The sequence below is a fragment of the Gadus chalcogrammus genome, chromosome 7 (assembly GCF_026213295.1).
Source record: "Gadus chalcogrammus isolate NIFS_2021 chromosome 7, NIFS_Gcha_1.0, whole genome shotgun sequence".
Taxonomy (NCBI): Eukaryota; Metazoa; Chordata; class Actinopteri; order Gadiformes; family Gadidae; genus Gadus; species Gadus chalcogrammus.
In genome coordinates, this window is record NC_079418.1 from 30,186,909 (window position 1) to 30,205,921 (window position 19,013).

Here is a 19,013-nt window from a genome sequence, read left to right on the forward strand (position 1 = left end):
CCCCATTATGTCTGTGCACAGCCCTGCTCAGGAGGGATTCCCATGGGCATCCCGCCCTAAAGAGATCTGATGTCTGAGCCAAGGCCCTGTTCCATCCATGCATCTGCTGGATGGATAAACCATTTCACCAAGGAGACCGAAGTTCATGTCACATATTCATTTGAGACTTATTGTACTAAATATTTGCATTCTTTTTTATTATTTACCAATGAGTTCAAGCAACACAACACTTCGGTAAGGTTTAGGTCGCTGTGGATGGATGGTTCAGGCAACACAAAGGTAGGTTTTAGGAAACAACCACTTTTTACCGCAACAACCTTTTTCCTCACCCTTGACAAAACCCAAGGCAATAAGACGCAGAGTAGGGCTTGCCTTCGCTAACCCAGGAGAAAATCTAAATTGATTGAGATTATTCCTGATGAGGGATACGCTGTGGCTAGTATTAGTTTCAATGCTTTGAATGTGTTTGTTTTTATTCACATTGTCTTGGCATCCCTAAGCAGCAGGAATTCAAGGCAATTGTATTTTTAGAAGACTTTTTCCATATAAATCCATGTACCTTACTCTTGTATTTTAGTGTCAAATAACTTTGTCCCAGACATTTGAGCATTGCAGGTTTTAACAGTCTTAATTCTATCCTGGGCTTGGGCTATCTTAGACAAAAAATGTGCTAATGCACAGGTAAGCGATCAAGATAAACAGCTATGGAACCCGAAGAATAACAGTTGTAAACAAGTTGGCAAGTGTATTATCAGCCTGAATGTTATTGCATGCAATTTGACAAAGCAGTCCATGGACACATAAATGGCTGTTATCGACATCAATGATGAGCTCATTTAAGATCTGATTTTAACTTTTTGTCATATAGATCACACAAAAATACAATGCATTCATTTCTCAGAATTAAATTGTATAAGAGTTATTATTCTTCAGTTACAGAAGAAAAAGGTTTTATTACCAAAAATTCACTGATTACTATTACAAATGTTTTGCCTAACAAAAACTGTACACTTCAACACAATGTCTGAAATGAAATATCACATTGATCTTCTACTTCAATGCAATTTTTGATTGCTTCATTTTGTTCAACATCTTTTTCAGAGACAGTTTGATTTCCTCAGTCTGTAGAACATAAATCAGTGGGTTAAACGCTGGAGGTATGACTGCTGCAAGAGAAAGACTAATTATCCCTGCATTGCAAGGCATTTTAGCGGCAACATTAAAAGTGACTAGAATAGGTAAGTAAAAAAAATAATTACCAACATTATATGGGCACTGCATGTTTTAAAAGCCTTCATCCTATCTTGTCCTCCAGCTATTTTAGCCAAAGCTGCACCAATGCACATGTAAGATATCAAAATAAAGAGCAATGGAGCCCAAATAATAAAAACTGGTATCACTGTGGAAATTATATCATTGGGCCGATAGTCATTGCAGGCAAGTTCATAGAGCGGCCCATAGTCACAGAAATAGCTGTTGATAACAACAGACCTGCAGAAGGACAGCCGGATAAGAAACCCTACAGCTACTAACATGTCAAATATGGAGATAATCCAGCAAGCAGCTACCAGTGAGAACATGGTCTTCAGATTCACAATGATCTGATAACGTAATGGAAAGGTGATCGCTATTAGCCTGTCAAAGGAGAGTAAAGCCAGATTAAGAGACTGCATGATGAGGATCACATAATAAAAAAACAAATAGGTTAAGCAGTTGCTGTACGAGATGTACTTGTGGTCGAACCAGAAGGTGTCTATAACCTTGGGCAACAGTGCCGAGCTGCCGACCATGTCTACAAACACCAAGTTAAACACAGCAATATACTTTGGAGTCTTGAGACTCTGGTCGAAGCAGATCAAGGCCATCACTATCCCGTTTTCCACCACTGACATGATGTACAGCACCAGTAAAAATAAATAGTAGTAGTTAACATGAGGGATGCCTGAAAAGCCCATGATAATGAAGTATGCTGGCCTCACAATAGTCATGTTAGAGTCCATTTTTTGATATCCAAGTGATGTTAGAGCTTGACAATAGCTCCTCTCTCTTTATGTGTTTATGTCTCTGTGTCTCTCCCTCTCCCTCTGTTCAGCGAAATATTCGTACGTTTCAGACATTTCACTTGCATGCCGCTGTTGTGCATGTGTTAGTGATCTAATTTGACTGCTTTTATTCATCTATTTGGGTTACCATAGTGTCAGTACGATAATAATAACAATGCAAATAGGGACGGTTGATGTCGAAATTTATATAAAAAAAGAGCAACTGTTTTTTACGTCCAATATGGTTAACTTAGATGAGATCCGACTGTAAGAGTGCATTACAGACTTTCATAATAATTATTCTGAAAAGGGGATTGACTTTTTGATCCTTACTTCTCAAATGTATGTTATTTATTGAATATTTTGACATTAAATGATTTGATCTTATCTTAATTGAGCTTTTTATTTTATTTACTCCTTCCAGTATGTCCACCACATCACCTCCGCACAACCGCAGCCGAAGTGAGGATGAGGACGAGGACGACCCAATCGACCGCATGATCTCACGCACTGGTTGTGGCGAGCTTCACTATGCTGTCCAGGAATGCATGGCGGAGCACCAGGGGCCTCATGTACTAAGGTTGCGTACGCACAAAAACGTGGCGTACGTCCTTTTCCACGCTCACGTTCAGATGTACAAAACGTGAAATGACCGTAAAAATGTGCGGTCCCCACGCCAGCTCCAGAGCTGTCGTACGCACGTTTCTACAGCTATTGTTCCTTTGGCGACACTTAAGGCCGATTTATGCTCAGTTACGTTAGCGTAAGCGCAAGCGCAAGAGGCCCTTGCGCGCCCTTGCGCACCCCTTGCGCGACTTCTCACGTCTTGCGTGCGTCGGCCGATTTTTCTAGACTTGCGTCATTTTTTACGTAAGCTTTTACGCGAGCCGCGCAGAATGCAAGGCTGTGATTGGTCTGCTCGTCTGGTTACTACTTCCTGTCTGGAGTATCACATTTCCTGTTTTCATACCGCCACCTACCACACGATCTGGCACATAATTATGCGAACCCTTTATGCGAACCCTTCCACAGGGGCAAAGTGCTATTTTGATGCGCGACATCACACAGCTGATGCGGGATTGTGAGCCATTTTAATGATCTTGTCACCCGATATTCGTTCTATTAGGCCTACTGGCCTTATTTGTTTTAGTGTTAGCCTATTTGAATTAATTACGTAATGTTTTTTGTTCACGTTCTATGTGAAACTATGTGTTCATGTTCTGTGTGAAACATAAGTTCAGTAGCCTCTTTGAGTGAATGAAATTTGAAAGCGTGTGTGTAGTGAATGAAAAATGTGTGCGTGTATGGTGGGACTATTTTCTGTATTTGATAAATAAACCCCTTTTCTCTAATAATGCTGCCTACCATATAATTTATGTGGACATTATGCGCTATAGCTTAAAGCCTTTGGCTATTAGGCCTACACTTAAATAATTCATTCATCTGTCAAGGCAGTAGCTGTTGTATAAACATTTTATATGGATATGAATTAATGAGTTTGACATAAACCAAATTAGGTAACTTGTGTAACATGATAACTAATGAATCAAAAGTCATGCTTCCAAGTGACCAATGTATATATATTTATTGGTCAGTGCGCATACCCAATCGTAGCACATTGTACTGGTGGGGAAACACGCCAGCATCTGACAAAAAATAATCTGCCAGCTGCTCCCTGACAAGGGCCGGTTTTGGTGAGAGTCGGGAAGATATCGGATGACTCGCAAAAGGAGATCATCAAACTTTGGCACATAAACAAACCAACGACTCCCACAGACAAAGACGTCATTCTCGAGGTCGTCTTCAACGAAAAACTTTACTCCACATATTACTCCACCTACTGTTCTGGCGGTAAATTGCTTGGCAACACGCGCAACACGCGCAACCTAAAAGGGAGCATGAATTGCTTTGAGTAAATTTTGCGCAACAACGTAACACCAACGCTGAAGCATGCAGCCGCCTTTAGAGGTGACGCTGGGAAACTGGGAAAAAAGGTGAAAACAATGACTCAGAGTGATTTGCACATCAGAGACACACTAATGAACAATTAACACACCTTGCAATTATATGGGTGGCTATAAAAGCATGCGCAATGGATGAAGAAAATTGTTTTAAAAATGGCTGCGTTAGCGTTGTTAGAGGACATCGCAAATGGTCAAATCCGAAGGGCGCTGGAGACGCCGGGGCCGACGGAGCAATCCGTGCCCTCTCCTTGCTTGTCTATTCAAAAATAAAAAAATTAAGTTAATAAACACGAGTCAAAGTCTTTAATATCCTGGCATCTTTACGCACGACTTATGTGTATTGCAAGCAGCCAATTGTGTGACCAGTATAATTACAGCATTTATGACTTCAGCATATTTACCTTGGGGATGATCGGCGTCCCCTTCATGGGCTCCCACCACTCCGGTGAGAGCTGTGTCACCGATCAAAGCGGCCACTCTCAAATCGAAGGGGAAGAGTTCCCCCACTCCCGTCCCCCCACCTGTTGCGGTCACGCTTCGGCGGTGGGCAGAAACCCTCCGCTTCACCTCCACCTTGAGTGTGTGCGCTGCTGAGACCCCACTGCATTGACGGCCTCGCAAACACACTCCCACTCACTTCTCTTTTGTTTTGCATTTATCCCTGTTGACAGGGTTCCAATAGCATATGCTTGCACATTTCTACCTCGTGGAGCAAAATCTCGAGCTCAGACTCCGTGAAGTTTCGTTTTTTGCCTCTGTTCATGGTGCCAGGTGATCGGATTAAGAGGTGAATCTCAGGTCCAGAGGCCTATTTAAATGAAATGGCATATTTAAATGAGGAAGTGGACAGGGAGGAGTTTGGCACCTCGGCATGTGCGCTCAATTCCACGTTGATCGAGATGTACAAAAGAAACGTGCTTGGATCCATGCGTTCGCACACTTTGATACATCTGAATTTATTTGTGCGTAAGACAGTTTCTGGGTTTTGGCGTACGCCAAGTTTCAGTATGAAATCCACGCAAGTCTTAGTACATGAGGCCCCAGGACTGGCGCAAGTGCCAAAGTCAAGTCCAGAAGTTCAAAGACTGCATGACAAGCTTTCAAAACTCAAGGAAAGAACAGCTCAATAAGCATCAGCATGACTCCGCCAAGTCGGCACATAACTGAACATTAACCATGTGCCTAATGAATGCAAATTATGTAAATTCATCTAGTGTCCCTTGTAAATTCATGTTTTTTCATAAATATATTTTCCCGAGTATCTGTTCTCCATTTTATTTGAGTGATACTGGTTGAAGCACAATTCAGTTATTTAAAGCTGTTCTATCTATCTACTGTGTGTGTGTGTGTGTGTGTGTGTGTGTGTGTGTGTGTGTGTGTGTGTGTGTGTGTGTGTGTGTGTGTGTGTGTGTGTGTGTGTGTGTGTGTCAGTACATTGTCATCATCAGCAGATACAGCCTCAGGAGCAGACAGGAGGGGGGCCCGGGCTCCGGCCCCTGTACCCTCATTGGCTAAGGTTCTCCTCTTGCCTCAGCACACTTTATCAGTAATCATTATAACAGGGGGGTCGTTGTCCTCACACTACCCCCCACGGTGTCCATGCACGGCCCTGCTCAGGAGGGCTTCCGATGGTCATCCCGCTCTAAAGAGTTCTGATGTCTGAGCCAAGGCCCTGTTCCATCCATGCATTGGCTGGGTGGAAAAACCCTTTCACCCAGGAGACGGGAGTTCATTTAGATATTATTTAGAACTTGGTTAGGTCCAAGCAAAGACTTGGTGAGGTTAAGGTTGTGGTGGATGAATGGTTCAGGCATCACAACTATTTGGTTAGCTTCAGCAACAAATACTTTTTCAAAGCTAAATTTTCTCACAACCTTCATAACTACTGCAAATGGAAGACATTGTAGTTAATTGGTCGAAGACTGCAGAACCTGAAAACCTAAGACCATCAGAGGCAGATTAGGACGGGTCATGCCTAAATTGATTTTGTTAAGACTTGTACCTAAGATAAGGATAGTGTGTGTAACAACTTTTGATAAAAAAATAAACATCAACACGTTACAAGTATTTCATTCATTTATTTGTATTTTGCACAATATTACTTTCACAGAATATGTACCATCCTGTTTTAAATGTAAACAAAACACATTGAATATGCAAAATCGTATCAACCCAGAACCAAGTAAAGAACCCTATTCATGAACACCTCCGCCAATGATATATCTATGCCTGCATATGCAAAATGCATGAATATTAAAGCTGGCACATGGATAGAGTTCATAAAGTGACATGAAGCTAAAACATGAAGGTACGGTTAGAAAATATGACAATTAAACAATATCCTTTTGAATCATCAACCTGTTCATTTGCAGGGTCCATATATTTGTATGCATAAAGTATGCTGATGTTGATTCATGGAAAGATTACAGATGTAATGGAGATATCTTGATATTCATCTCTGGAACACATAGAACAGTGAGCATGGTATTGCTGTCAAAATTTGAATGACTCACACCATGTTTAGCAAAAGAATAGACTGCATCATTTTAAATCATATTTAAACTTTTGGTCACATCGTAGAACAATACAATGGATTTAATTCTCAAAATGAAATGGGTTGATGAAGTGTCTTCAGTTACAAAATAAAAAATCACTGAGAACACAATTCTTAGTGTTTGTTGCCAAAATCAAAAACCTGATTATTGTTCTGATTACGGTGAAAAATGCTTTGCCAAACAAAACAATTCCCTCAGATGGTAGTGATATATATAACCTGGAACAATTAATATTGTCGAAGTCGATAACATAACCTAAACGTTTAACAATGAACCAATCTAAGATTTGACACCACAACACAATATCTTATATTTAACATCACATATGGATAATCAATTTGACAGCAATTTTTGAATGCTTCAATTTTGCGAGCACCATTTTCAGAGATTGTTTGATTTCCTGAGTCTGCAGAACATAAATGAGTGGGTTCAACGCTGGAGGTAGGACAGCTGCAAGAGAAAGACTAATGATCCTTGCATTGCGAGGCATTTGAGTGTCAAATGTGAAAGTGAATAGAATAGGTAAGTAATAAATTGCAACCAAAATTATGTGAGCACTACATGTTTTGAAAGCCTTCATTCTATCCTGGGCTCCAGCTATTTTGGCCAAAGTGGTGCCAATGCACGTGTAACTGATCAAGACAAACATCAATGGAACCCAAAGAATGAGAGCTGGTAACACTTTGGCAATAATGAAATTAGGCTGATTGTCATTACAGGCGAGTCGATAGAGCGGCCCATGGTCACAGAAATAGCTGTTGATAACAACAGACCTGCAGTAGGACAGCCGTGTTAGAAACCCTACAAGTACGAAGGTGAAAAGGATGGCGATAATCCAGCAAGTTGCCACCAGTGAGAACATGGTCTTCAGACTCACAATGATATGATAACGGAATGGAAAGGCGATCGCTATTAGCCTGTCAAAGGAGAGTAAAGCCAGATTGAGAGACTGCATGAGGAGGTTCAAGCAATAAAAAAACAAATAGGTTAAGCAGTGGCTGTACGAGATGTACTTGTTGTTGAACCAGAATGTGTCGATAACCTTGGGCACCAGGGCAGAGTTGCCAAGCACATCTACAAACGCCAAGTTAAACACAGCAATATACTTTGGAGTCTTGAGACTCTGGTCGAAGCATATCAAGGCCATCACTACGGTGTTTTCCACCACTGACATGATGTATAGCACCAGTAAAAATAAATAGTAGTAGTTAACATGAGGGATGCCTGAAAAGCCACTTATAATAAAGTAGGCTGGTGTCACAATAGTCACGTTAGAGTTCATTGTTTGATGTCCAAATTATGTTAGAGAGCTTGACCAGCTCCTCTCTCTCTCTATGTATGTATGTATTCAATCCGTCTCTTTCTCTCCTTCTCCCTCTGTTCAGGGGGATGGGTGGGGCAGCTTTATGGCTCAGCCTGACAGTACATTGTCGTCATCCCCAGATACAGCCTCAGGAGCAGACAGGAGGGGGCCCTCAGGGGCCCTGGCTCCTGCCCGGCCGCCCCTATGCTCTAATGGCTAAAGCTCTCCTCTTTCCCAGGAAAAAACCATTAAAACCGTTTTTACTTTTTCATAATAGCTTTTCAATTGTTAATACAGCCGATTATTTTGTACAGTACCATTGTAAACTATCCAATTGAACTGAATCATTATATTACTTCATATAAGAGAGAGCACATCACACCAGTCCTGGCTCAGCTGCACTGGCTCCCTGTCAAATTCAGAATTGATTTTAAGATTTTACTCTTTGTTTTTAAAGCTCTTAATGGCTCAGCCCCCCCTTATATTACTGAAATGCTTTCTCCACACTCCACCTCTAGGTTGACCCGGTCATCCACAAAACAGCTCCTATCTGTCCCCCGTACACGTCTTAAAACGAAAGGTGACCGGGCATTCTCTGTTGCTGGCCCAAACCTATGGAATCCCCTTCCACCCCACATCAAGTCCTCTACCACCCTTGCCAGTTTTAAGTCTAATTTAAAGACATACCTTTTCACTTTTGCTTTTAACAACCCTTAACATCCTTAACCTTGTTCTTACTATTTTTATTGCTTTCTTTGTACTTATTTTATCCAATTCTTTTTTAGTCAAGACCTGTGTATCCCTGGGCCCCTTTCAACAACTGTCCTGCCCAACCCTGACTTGTGCAAATGTAAAGCGCTTTGGGTCAACTCCTGTTGTTTTTAAATGTGCTATATAAATAAAGGTGACTTGACTTGACATCCATGCTTATAACCGGGTGGTTGTTGCCCTCGTATTTCCCCCCCATTATGTCTGTGCACAGCCCTGCTCAGGAGGGATTCCCATGGGCATCCCACCCTAAAGAGATCTGGGGCCGTATTCACAAAGCATTTTATCTTACCGCTAGGAGTGCTCCTAACTCGCGCTAAAACATTTTACGTAGGAGTTTTTTCTTAAAAGTTATTCACAAAGCCGCTGAGACCTACTCTTACTAAGGATAAATCACAAAGAGTGAACTAAGAGTGACGCGCCGTTGCTATGGATTACGTCAATTCTCGTGCACGAGTTTAGAAGCGGTCAGTTCGGTGATTGGTTGTTTAGACGAGCCCACTGAATCACTGAAAAACAAGGAAATAGCCTAGGCTAGAAATGAATTCCTATTAAGTAGTTATAGTGCAGTTGGCAGAATACACGCATGATGACAAATTTGTGCAGACCACGATAATGACGTTGTAGCCTGCACGTTCAAGAGAGAGAGAAAGCAAACAATAAAAATACGTATAATTTAAAAGAAAATAAATGTTATGAACTTCCCAAGTGTTGACTGATTTGTGCCAAGTTGTTTACCTAAAATGTGTTTTCAAAGTGATCCCTAAATGCCTGTCCACTCATCATCATCATCGTCTGGCTGTGGAATGTTCCTCCGCTTCCAGAGGTTGTGTAGAATGGCACATACGGGTAATACTGTGCTTGCCCTCTCTGGGGTGAGGCGTATTTCGCCGTGGAGGACATGAAACCGACGTTTCATCTGCCCAATTCCTCTCTCCACAACATTTCGTGTATGTTTGTGTGCTCTAGCATACATGGAAGAAATCAGTAAACAATAATAAATATGGATTCAACAAATAAAAGGCGTCAAAGAGCCAATACGATGTATTTTACGCATAGGACTAAGCGTAATCTGAGTAATAATTTACATGTTATACTTTAACTGTGCTCCCAGTTGTGGATTGAGGTAGGGTGTCTAGAGCCACGTCTTGCATGGATAGTCACTGTCACCCAGCAAGTGACACCCAACTGGTAGGCCTACATCAAAAAGCTGCCTCAGACCGCTCACCATTAAAATGCGCGAATCATGGGTAGCTGAAGATCCAGGCCACTTTGCAACAACATCCAGTAGGCTATGTTAAAATTTGCATCAAAAACAACCTGCGTGTTGATGGAATGCACTTTCTTCCTATTGACGAACACGTCCTCGTCTTTTGATGGCGCAATTATTTTTATGTGCGTCCCGTCAATAGCATCGACCACACCGGGCATAGGCCTACCTGCAATTGCCATGAAGTTGGCTTTGATCCTGTGTAATTGTTGAATGTCCAAAGGAAAGTTTATGGCACGGCTGACTGATGGTTGCGATAATTTTAAATCGTCGGCATTGCAAAGTTGCATTTCCCCTGTTGCTAAATAACGTAGTGTGGCCAAACATTTTATTTCGGGACTAATCAGATTATTCCTGTTAGTCTGGGATGTTATTGCATCGCGCATTAACTCCACAACAAATTGAATAATCTAACATTTCGTCTCGCAGATATTTTACGATTCTTTGTGAATAGGTCTTACTGAGTTAGGAGTCCTCTTGAGGACTTTTAAGCTCTCCTAGACTTAGGTGCTACTTTTAGGCCTAAAATACTTTGTGAATTGCTCTTAGTGAAAAAAGTTAGGAGTCCTAAATTTAAGAGTGACACGCCCATTATTTTTAGGAGTTACTCCTAAATTCGCCAGTTAGGACCTACTTTTAGCCCTAAGATCCTTTGTGAATGCAATAACATCCCAGCGCAAGATGGCGCCGTACTATGGCGACTCGGTGTTGCTCTTTGTTTATTTTGTTTATATACTGTTTTGTGTACTTAAGGAATCATGCAATGGGCTTATTCGGTATGACAGATCCGAACTCATTCGCATGAGGGACAACCTGCCGCTCTCACATTCTCCCGTTCTGGATTTACCACCTAATTTCCCTCGAGGACGACCAAAACACCAGCCGAGGAAGAGGGGCAAGATAGGTGGAGCACTAGCTCGGCTAAGACACCGGGGTCACCGACTAGCCCTGCCGAGCCTCATTCTATCCAACGTTCGCTCGTTAGCAAACAAGAAGGACGAGCTCACCTCCCTCATCCTCTTCCAACGGGATTTTAGAGACTGTGCTGCCATTTGCCTGACAGAAACCTGGCTGCATACTAACATCCCGGACTCGGCGTTACAACAGGAGGGCTTTACGTTTCATCGGGCGGATCGCACCAGTGATTCGCTGAAGCAGCGCGGCGGTGGTGTCGGCGTCTACATCAACCAGAATTGGTGTACAGACACCAAAACTCTATCGTCCAGCTGCTCGCCTGATCTGGAGCATCTCACAGTGAAGTGCATCCCCTTCTACTCGCCAAGGGAAATCTCCTCCATCATCCTTTGTGCAGTCTACATCCCACCGAGCGCAGCGGCAGCCTCTGCCACTCAAAAACTAGCCGACCACATTCACACTGTGGAAAACTCCAACCCAGACTCGACCGTCCTGGTGCTTGGTGACTTCAATCACGTCTCCTTGCAGAAAACTCTCCCCAGATACAAGCCTCAGATTCGCGTCCCCACCAGGCTGGACAAAACCTTAGACCAGTGCTACTCCTCCATACCGGAGGCGTATCAGGCTCTAGTCAGAGCCCCTATCGGTGAGTCTGACCACAACACCATATTTCTTGTTCCTAAATACAGACAGAGACTTAAGACATCTAAGCCAATGACTAAGTGGGTTAAGAGGAGCTCCCCTGGGGCTATAGATATGTTGCAGGACTGTTTTGACATCACTGACTGGGATGTTTTTAAACCTGAGAATCAGGATGATATAGATACTTTCACTGACTGCGTAATGTCCTACATCTGTTTCTGCGAGTCTGTGTGCATCCCCACCAATTCTGTTACTATCTACAGCAACACCAAGCCTTGGTTTAACAAGGAAGTTAAGCGCCTGTGTAAGGAGAAAAATGACGCTTTTAAATGTGGGGTCAAAGAGCAATACATACTACTTAAATACAAACTCCGGAAAGCAGTTAATACAGCTAAAGCCAACTACAGACTCAAACTTGAAAACAAACTCCAAGATCACAAAATTTAGGGTGTCTGGCAAGGCCTACAGGCGATCACTGACTACAAGACAAAACATCACGTTCTTGACTGTGACTCCTCCCTGCCAGAGCGACTTAATGACTTTTTCTGCCGTTTTGAGAACAATGGTGCCCAGACTAGTTCTCTCCCACATTCTCTGTTGGATGGGCACTCTACCTTTTCCATCCCAGAGCATGATGTCCGTAGACTGCTACGGCATCAGAAAATCAATAAAGCAGCAGGGCCTGATGGTGTGACACCAGCTACTCTAAAGAGCTGTGCAGACCAGCTTGCCTCCATACTCACTTACATTTTCAACTGGTATCTTAACACAGCAACGGTACCTGCATGTTTTAAATCCGCTATGATCATTCCAGTGCCCAAGAAAAGAAACATAACCTGTCTTAATGACTATAGGCCTGTGGCACTTACTTCTGTTGTTATGAAGGTACTTGAGCGCCTAGTCTGTAGGTACTTGACGTACATCACGCTAGACCCTCACCAATTTGCCTACAGGGCTAATAAGGGAGTGGACGATGCAGTTTCACTTTGCACACATTTCATTCTGCAACATCTGAACACTAAGTCCACCTATGCCCGTGTACTGTTCATTGATTTTAGCTCGGCTTTCAATACCATCATTCCTGTCAGACTGTACAATTTTCTCCTGGCTGCAGGAGTTGATGCTGTACTTTGTCAGTGGATCTTAAACTTCCTGTCCAGTAGGAAACAGTGTGTTAAAATCAAAAATAATGTGTCATCACCAAGGATTCTGAACACTGGCGCCCCACAAGGGTGTGTCTTGTCACCTCTATTATTTTCACTGTACACAAATAATTGTACATCAAACTCTGCATCTGTTAAAATGTTAAAGTTTGCAGATGACACCACTGTCATAGGCCTCATATCTGATGGGGAGGAATCTACCTACCGGAGTGAGGTTGAACAGCTGGTGCAGTGGTGTGAAGACAATAACCTTATACTAAATACAACCAAAACCAAAGAAATCATCATTGACTATAGGAAAAAGGCAGGCCAGCACCTTCCCATCTCCATTAATGGCCAAGTTGTGGAGTGGGTCTCCTCCTTCCGCTTCTTAGGCACCACTATCCACCAGTCCCTATCATGGAACCTCAACATTAGTCTTATTATTTCCAAATCCCATCAGAGGTTATACTTCCTCCGTCAGCTGAGGAAGTTTGGGGTAAGTCAGGCAGGCATGACCCATTTTTATCGTGCAGCCATCGAAAGCGTGCTCACCTTCTCCCTCCTGGTCTGGTATGGTAGTGCTACCAGCCAGGACAAACAACAGCTTGAGAGGGTAGTACGCAGGGCCTCTAAAATCATTGGCTGTAGTCTGCCTACCATAGGCTCGCACTATGACACCACAATTTCCAGGAAAACTAGGAAGATCATCTCTGACCCCTCTCATCCAGCACACCACTTATTCACACTCTTACCATCAGGGAGGAGGTACAGAAGCATCACAAGTAAAACAACACGCTTTAGGGATAGTACCTATCTACAAGCTATACGCCACTTGAACAAGCACTAAGCACTTGAAGATCTTCATGGTCTACCTCACTTGCAGTTTTTGCACCACTGTACTGTACTTTACTGCTGTCATTCCCCGCGAACCATGCATTGTGTGTTTTTCATGTGTGTTAAGTGTTGTACTCCTTGTTATTTATGTGCCGTTTTGGCTTTCTGTCTTGTAATGTTGTGTTGTTATGTTGCTGTGTAATACATGTGAGCACACCAAAACAAATTCCTATCAACTGTATTTTTTATACTGTTGATATGGCTATAATAAACTTGAACTTGAACTTGAACTTGAATACGGCCCCTGATGTCCGAGCCAAGGCCCTGTTCCATCCATGCATCTGCTGGATGGATAAACCATTTCACCAAGGAGACCGGAGTGCATGTCACATACTCATTTTAGACTTAGTGTACTTAATATTTGCATTTTTTTTTATTATTTACCAATTAGTTCAAGCAACACAACAGTTCGGTAAGGTTTAGGTCGCTGTGGATGGATGGTTCAGGCAACAAAAAGGTAGGTTTTAGGAAACAACCACTTTTTACCGCAACAACCTTTTTCCTCACCCTGGACAAAACCTAAGAGAATAAGAGGCAGAGTAGGGCTTGCCTTCGCTATCCCAGGAGAAAATCTAAATTTATTGAGATTATTCCTGATGAGGGATACGCTGTGGCTAGTATTAGTTTCAATGCTTTGAATGTGTTTGTTTTTATTCACATTGTCTTGGCATCCCTAAGCAGCAGGAATTCAAGGCAATTGTATTTTTAGAAGACTTTTTCCATATAAATCCATGTACCTTACTCTTGTATTTTAGTGTCAAATAACTTTGTCCCAGACATTTGAGCACTGCAGGTTTTAACAGTTTTAATTCTATCCTGGGCTTGGGCTATCTTAGCCAAAAATGCACTAATGCACACGTAAGCGATCAAGATAAACAGCTATGGAACCCGAAGAATAACAGTTGTAAACAAGTTGGCAAGTGTATTATCAGCCTGAATGTTATTGCATGCAATTTGACAAAGCAGTCCATGGACACATAAATGGCTGATATCGACATCAATGATGAGCTCATTTAAGATCTGATTTTAACTTTTTGTCATATAGATCACACAAAAATACAATGCATTCATTTCTCAGAATTAAATTGGCTAAGAGTTATTATTCTTCAGTTACAGAAGAAAAAGGTTTTATTACCAAAAATTCACTGATTACTATTACAAATGTTTTGCCTAACAAAAACTGTACACTTCAACACAATGTCTGAAATGAAATATCACATTGATGTTCTACTTCAATGCAATTTTTGATTGCTTCATTTTGTTCAACATCTTTTTCAGAGACAGTTTGATTTCCTCAGTCTGTAGAACATAAATCAGTGGGTTAAACGCTGGAGGTATGACTGCTGCAAGAGAAAGACTAATTATCCCTGCATTGAGAGGCATTTTAGCAGCAACATTAAAAGTGACTAGAATAGGTAAGTAAAAAATAATTACCAACATTATATGGGCACTGCATGTTTTAAAAGCCTTCATCCTATCTTGTCCTCCAGCTATTTTAGCCAAAGCTGCACCAATGCACATGTAAGATATCAAAATAAAGAGCAATGGAGCCCAAATAATGAAAACTGGTATCACTGTGGAAATTATATCATTGGGCCGATAGTCATTGCAGGCAAGTTCATAGAGCGGCCCATAGTCACAGAAATAGCTGTTGATAACAACAGACCTGCAGAAGGACAGCCGGATAAGAAACCCTATAGCTACTAACATGTCAAATATGGAGATAATCCAGCAAGCAGCTACCAGTGAGAACATGGTCTTCAGATTCACAATGATCTGATAACGTAATGGAAAAGTGATCGCTATTAGCCTGTCAAAGGAGAGTAAAGCTAGATTAAGGGACTGCATGGTGAGGAGCACATAATAAAAAAACGAATAGGTTAAGCAGTTGCTGTACGAGATGTACTTGTGGTCGAACCAGAAGGTGTCGATAACCTTGGGCACCAGTGCGGAGCTGCCGACCACGTCTACAAACACCAAGTTAAACACAGCAATATACTTTGGAGTCTTGAGACTCTGGTCGAAGCAGATCAAGGCCATCACTATCCCGTTTTCCACCACTGACATGATGTAGAGCACCAGTAAAAATAAATAGTAGTAGTTAACATGAGGGATGCCTGAAAAGCCCCTGATAATGAAGTATGCTGGGCTCACAATAGTCATGTTAGAGTCCATTTTTGATATCCAAGTGATGTTAGAGCTTGACAATAGCTCCTCTCTCTTTATGTGTTTATGTCTCTGTGTCTCTCCCTCTGTTCAGGGTGGTGTGTGGGGCAGCTTTATGTCTCACCCTGACAGTACATTGTCATCATCACCAGATACAGTCTCAGGAGCAGACAGGAGGGGGCCCTCAGGGGCCCGGGCTCCTGCCCCTTTGCCCTCATTGGCTAAGGCTTTCTTCTGGCCCAGGAAAACACCATTAAAACCGTTTTTTCTTTTTTATAAAAGTTTTTCAATTGTTATTTTTACTTCGGCCGATCATTTTGTTTATATCAGTACCATTGTAAATACATCCAATTTAACTGAATCATCATATTACTTCCATGCTTATAACCGGGTGGTTGTTGTCCTCGTATTTCCCCCCATTATGTCTGTGCACAGCCCTGCTCAGGAGGGATTCTCATGGGAATCCCACCCTAAAGAGATCTGATGTCTGAGCCAAGGCCCTGTTCCATCCTTGCATCTGCTGGATGGATAAACTCTTTCATTTCACATTTTCATTCTAGACTTAGTGTACTTAATATTTGCATTTTATTTTACTTTATTGACCAATTAGTTCAAGCAACACAACACTTCGGTAAGGTTTAGGTCGTTGTGGATGAATGGTTTAGGCAACACAACTACTTGGTCAATTTTAGGAAACCATTACTTTTTACCTTAACAACCTTTTTCCTCACCCTTGACAAAACCTAAGACAATAAGAGGCAGAATAGGCTGGGTCATGACTTCGAAAGACTATTGTGCCTTAGAATAATGTATCAACCTGTTTCAAATCTAAACAATACCCATTGGATATGCAAAATCAATCAAAAACAGGGCCAAGCAAATGAAAACCTCTGCCAATGTAATGATATGTCTAAGCAGGCAACTGCAAATGCATGAATATTAAGGCTGGCACGTGGATAGAGTTCATAAAGTGATTTGAAGCTCAAACAGTCTTCACATGAAGGTACGGTTAGATAAGATGACAATTAAACCATTTCCTTTTAGATCATCTACCTGTTCATTTGCAGGATTAACATATTTGTATTTCTAAAGAATACAGATTTATTTCAGGGAAAGATATGTTATCGATAATGATGTATTATCTTATTTATTATCTTATATAATTGAGATCTCAACTCATCTTGTGTAACTTGATCGTATTTATTATTTGATGTTTAGTAGTTAGCAGCATGCACCTTTTAACGTTGGTTTGCCAACCGCCAATAAACTAATGAGGAAGTAGATGTCCCGGATACAATGTTTTTTCTGAAGTGACAGATAGCATGGTGTTGCGGAAGAAGTTTGAATGACTTTAATGATGAGCTCACGCCATGTTCAGCATAACAATAGGCATTTAAGATCATATTTAAACGGTTTTTTCATGTAGATCAGGGGTTCTCAACCACCGGGCTGTGGAGCAATGGCCCCAGAGATTTAGAAATTAACCTTCCAAAAGTAAATATATGTTATATGCTTATTGCATACTTTTAACAGACGATGAACAAGCTCATCGTTACATTTTTATTGACTTGAAACGTACACAGTATATCACAGTCATGTTGTTAGAATGTGACAATGTTACTGTCTATTAAAAATGTGCATATGGATAAGGCAGGCATATAATGGTTTGCGCCTGGTAGCTGCATCAGAGACTCTTACTGGTGGGTCAGGCATCTGTATCACAAATAAGTGTTTTTTAATACTGAAAAACAACGATGACAGAGGTTTTCCATAACAATTTAAATACCCTCAGGAAGGAGCGATAATTTAACTAAAATAAACGTAATAAAATTCATGTTGAAGTAGTTGATAACATTTACATACTTCTATATATATTACATCTTCAAGCAAAACATTTAACAATGAACAAATAAACGACGTACCCTGCAAAACGTTATCTTAATTTAAATATCCCTTTTGATATTCTATTACACAGCAATTATTGATTGCCTAATTCTTTTGAAAACCTTTTTCAGGGACAGTTTGATTTCCTGAGTCTGTAAAACATAAATGAGTGGGTTCAACGCTGGAGGTAGGACAGCAGCAAGAGACATGTTAATGATCCGTGTATTGCGAGGCATTTTAGTGGCCAAAGAGAAGGTGACTAAAAAAGGTAAGTAATAAATAGTCACCAACATTATATGAGCACTGCATGTTTTAAAAGCCTTCATTCTATCCTTGGCTTTGGCTATTTTGGCCAAAGCTGCGCCAATGCACATGTAAGTGATCAAGATAAACAGCAATGGAACCCAAAGAATAACAGTTGTTAACAATCCGGCAAATATAACATTAGGCTGATTGTCATTGCAGGCTAGTTTATAAAGTGGCCCATGGTCACAGAAATAGCTGTTGATAACAACAGACCTGCAGTAGGACAGCCGTGTTAGGAGCCCTACAGCCATCAGGTTCCCAAGAATTGAAAAAATCCAGAGAGAGGCCACCAGTGAGAACATGTTCTTCAGACTCACAATGATCTGATAACGCAATGGAAAGGTGATCGCCACTAACCTGTCGAAAGAGAGTACAACCAGATTAAGAGACTGCATGGTGAGGGTCAAGAAATTAAAAAACTCATAGGTTAAGCAGTTGCTGTACGAGATGTACTTGTTGTTGAACCAGAAAGTGTCGATAACCTTGGGCACCAGGGCAGAGTTTCCGAGCACGTCTACAAACGCCAAGTTAAACACAGCAATGTACTTTGGAGTCTTGAGACTCTGGTCTAAGCAGATCAAGGCCACCACTACCCCGTTTTCCACCACTGACATGATGTACAGCACCAGTAAAAATAAATAGTAGTAGTTAATATAAGGGGTGCCTGAAAAGCCCATGATAATGAAGTATGCTGGCCTCACAATGGTCCTGTTAAAGTCCATGGTTTGATCGATGTTAGAGAGCTTGACAATAGCTCCTCTCTCTTTATGTATTTCTATCTCTCTGTGTCTCTTTCTCTCCTTCTCCCTCTGTTCAGGGTGATGTGTAGGGCAGCTTTATGCCTCACCCTGACAGTACATTGTCATCATCACCAGATACAGTCTCAGGAGCGGAGAGGAGGGGGCCCTCAGGGGCCCGGGCTCCTGCCCCTTTGCCCTCATTGGCTAAAGTTCTCCTCTGGTCCAAAATAACCTCCTAAAAACCTTTGTGCTTTTTTGAGCTTTTGCTTTTCCATAATAGTAATTTTGTTGTATTTTTTACTACTGCTTATTTAGTTTTCCAACTATAAATATCATTGTCAATATATCCGATCCTCAGAAGTTCATCGGTTATCATTATAACCGGGGGATGTTTGTTCTCATACTGCCCCCCAAAATGT

At 41.6% G+C, this 19,013-nt stretch overlaps 5 protein-coding genes across 5 annotated transcripts; 1 reads left to right on the forward strand and 4 right to left on the reverse strand.

The window, feature by feature from the left end:
- Positions 1–1,050: 1,050 nt before the first annotated feature.
- On the reverse strand, positions 1,051–2,047 carry LOC130386133 (olfactory receptor 2A12-like). Its single transcript, XM_056594910.1, is given in 2 exon segments — positions 1,051–1,239; positions 1,242–2,047. Coding segments are annotated over 2 exon segments (948 nt in total). The 5' UTR covers positions 2,001–2,047.
- Positions 2,048–2,467: 420 nt separating this feature from the next.
- LOC130386484 (cytochrome c oxidase assembly factor 4 homolog, mitochondrial-like) lies at positions 2,468–5,176 on the forward strand. Its single transcript, XM_056595417.1, has 2 exons — positions 2,468–2,614; positions 5,051–5,176. Exons 1-2 carry the CDS (start codon positions 2,468–2,470, stop codon positions 5,171–5,173), a joined length of 270 nt encoding a protein of 89 aa, XP_056451392.1. The 3' UTR covers positions 5,174–5,176.
- Positions 5,177–6,183: 1,007 nt separating this feature from the next.
- Positions 6,184–8,846, reverse strand: LOC130386461 (olfactory receptor 6C70-like). The gene has a single exon (XM_056595398.1). It carries the CDS (start codon positions 7,841–7,843, stop codon positions 6,881–6,883), a length of 963 nt encoding a protein of 320 aa, XP_056451373.1. The 5' UTR covers positions 7,844–8,846; the 3' UTR covers positions 6,184–6,880.
- Positions 8,847–9,728: 882 nt separating this feature from the next.
- LOC130386465 (olfactory receptor 2A12-like) lies at positions 9,729–15,678 on the reverse strand. The gene has a single exon (XM_056595402.1). The coding sequence runs from the start codon at positions 15,671–15,673 to the stop codon at positions 14,726–14,728; it is 948 nt and encodes a 315-aa protein (XP_056451377.1). The 5' UTR covers positions 15,674–15,678; the 3' UTR covers positions 9,729–14,725.
- Positions 15,679–17,627: 1,949 nt separating this feature from the next.
- Positions 17,628–18,578, reverse strand: LOC130386473 (olfactory receptor 6C4-like). The gene has a single exon (XM_056595409.1). The coding sequence runs from the start codon at positions 18,574–18,576 to the stop codon at positions 17,632–17,634; it is 945 nt and encodes a 314-aa protein (XP_056451384.1). The 5' UTR covers positions 18,577–18,578; the 3' UTR covers positions 17,628–17,631.
- Positions 18,579–19,013: the final 435 nt, after the last annotated feature.

Coding starts and splice junctions, on each gene's coding strand:
- LOC130386484 (XM_056595417.1), top strand. CDS start 2,468: ATGTCCACCACATCACCTCCGCACAACCGCAGCCGAAGTGAGGATGAG. Junction 2,615..5,050: donor CGGAGCACCAGGGGCCTCAT/GTACTAAGGTTG, acceptor ATGAGGCCCCAG/GACTGGCGCAAGTGCCAAAG.
- LOC130386461 (XM_056595398.1), bottom strand. CDS start 7,843: ATGAACTCTAACGTGACTATTGTGACACCAGCCTACTTTATTATAAGT.
- LOC130386465 (XM_056595402.1), bottom strand. CDS start 15,673: ATGGACTCTAACATGACTATTGTGAGCCCAGCATACTTCATTATCAGG.
- LOC130386473 (XM_056595409.1), bottom strand. CDS start 18,576: ATGGACTTTAACAGGACCATTGTGAGGCCAGCATACTTCATTATCATG.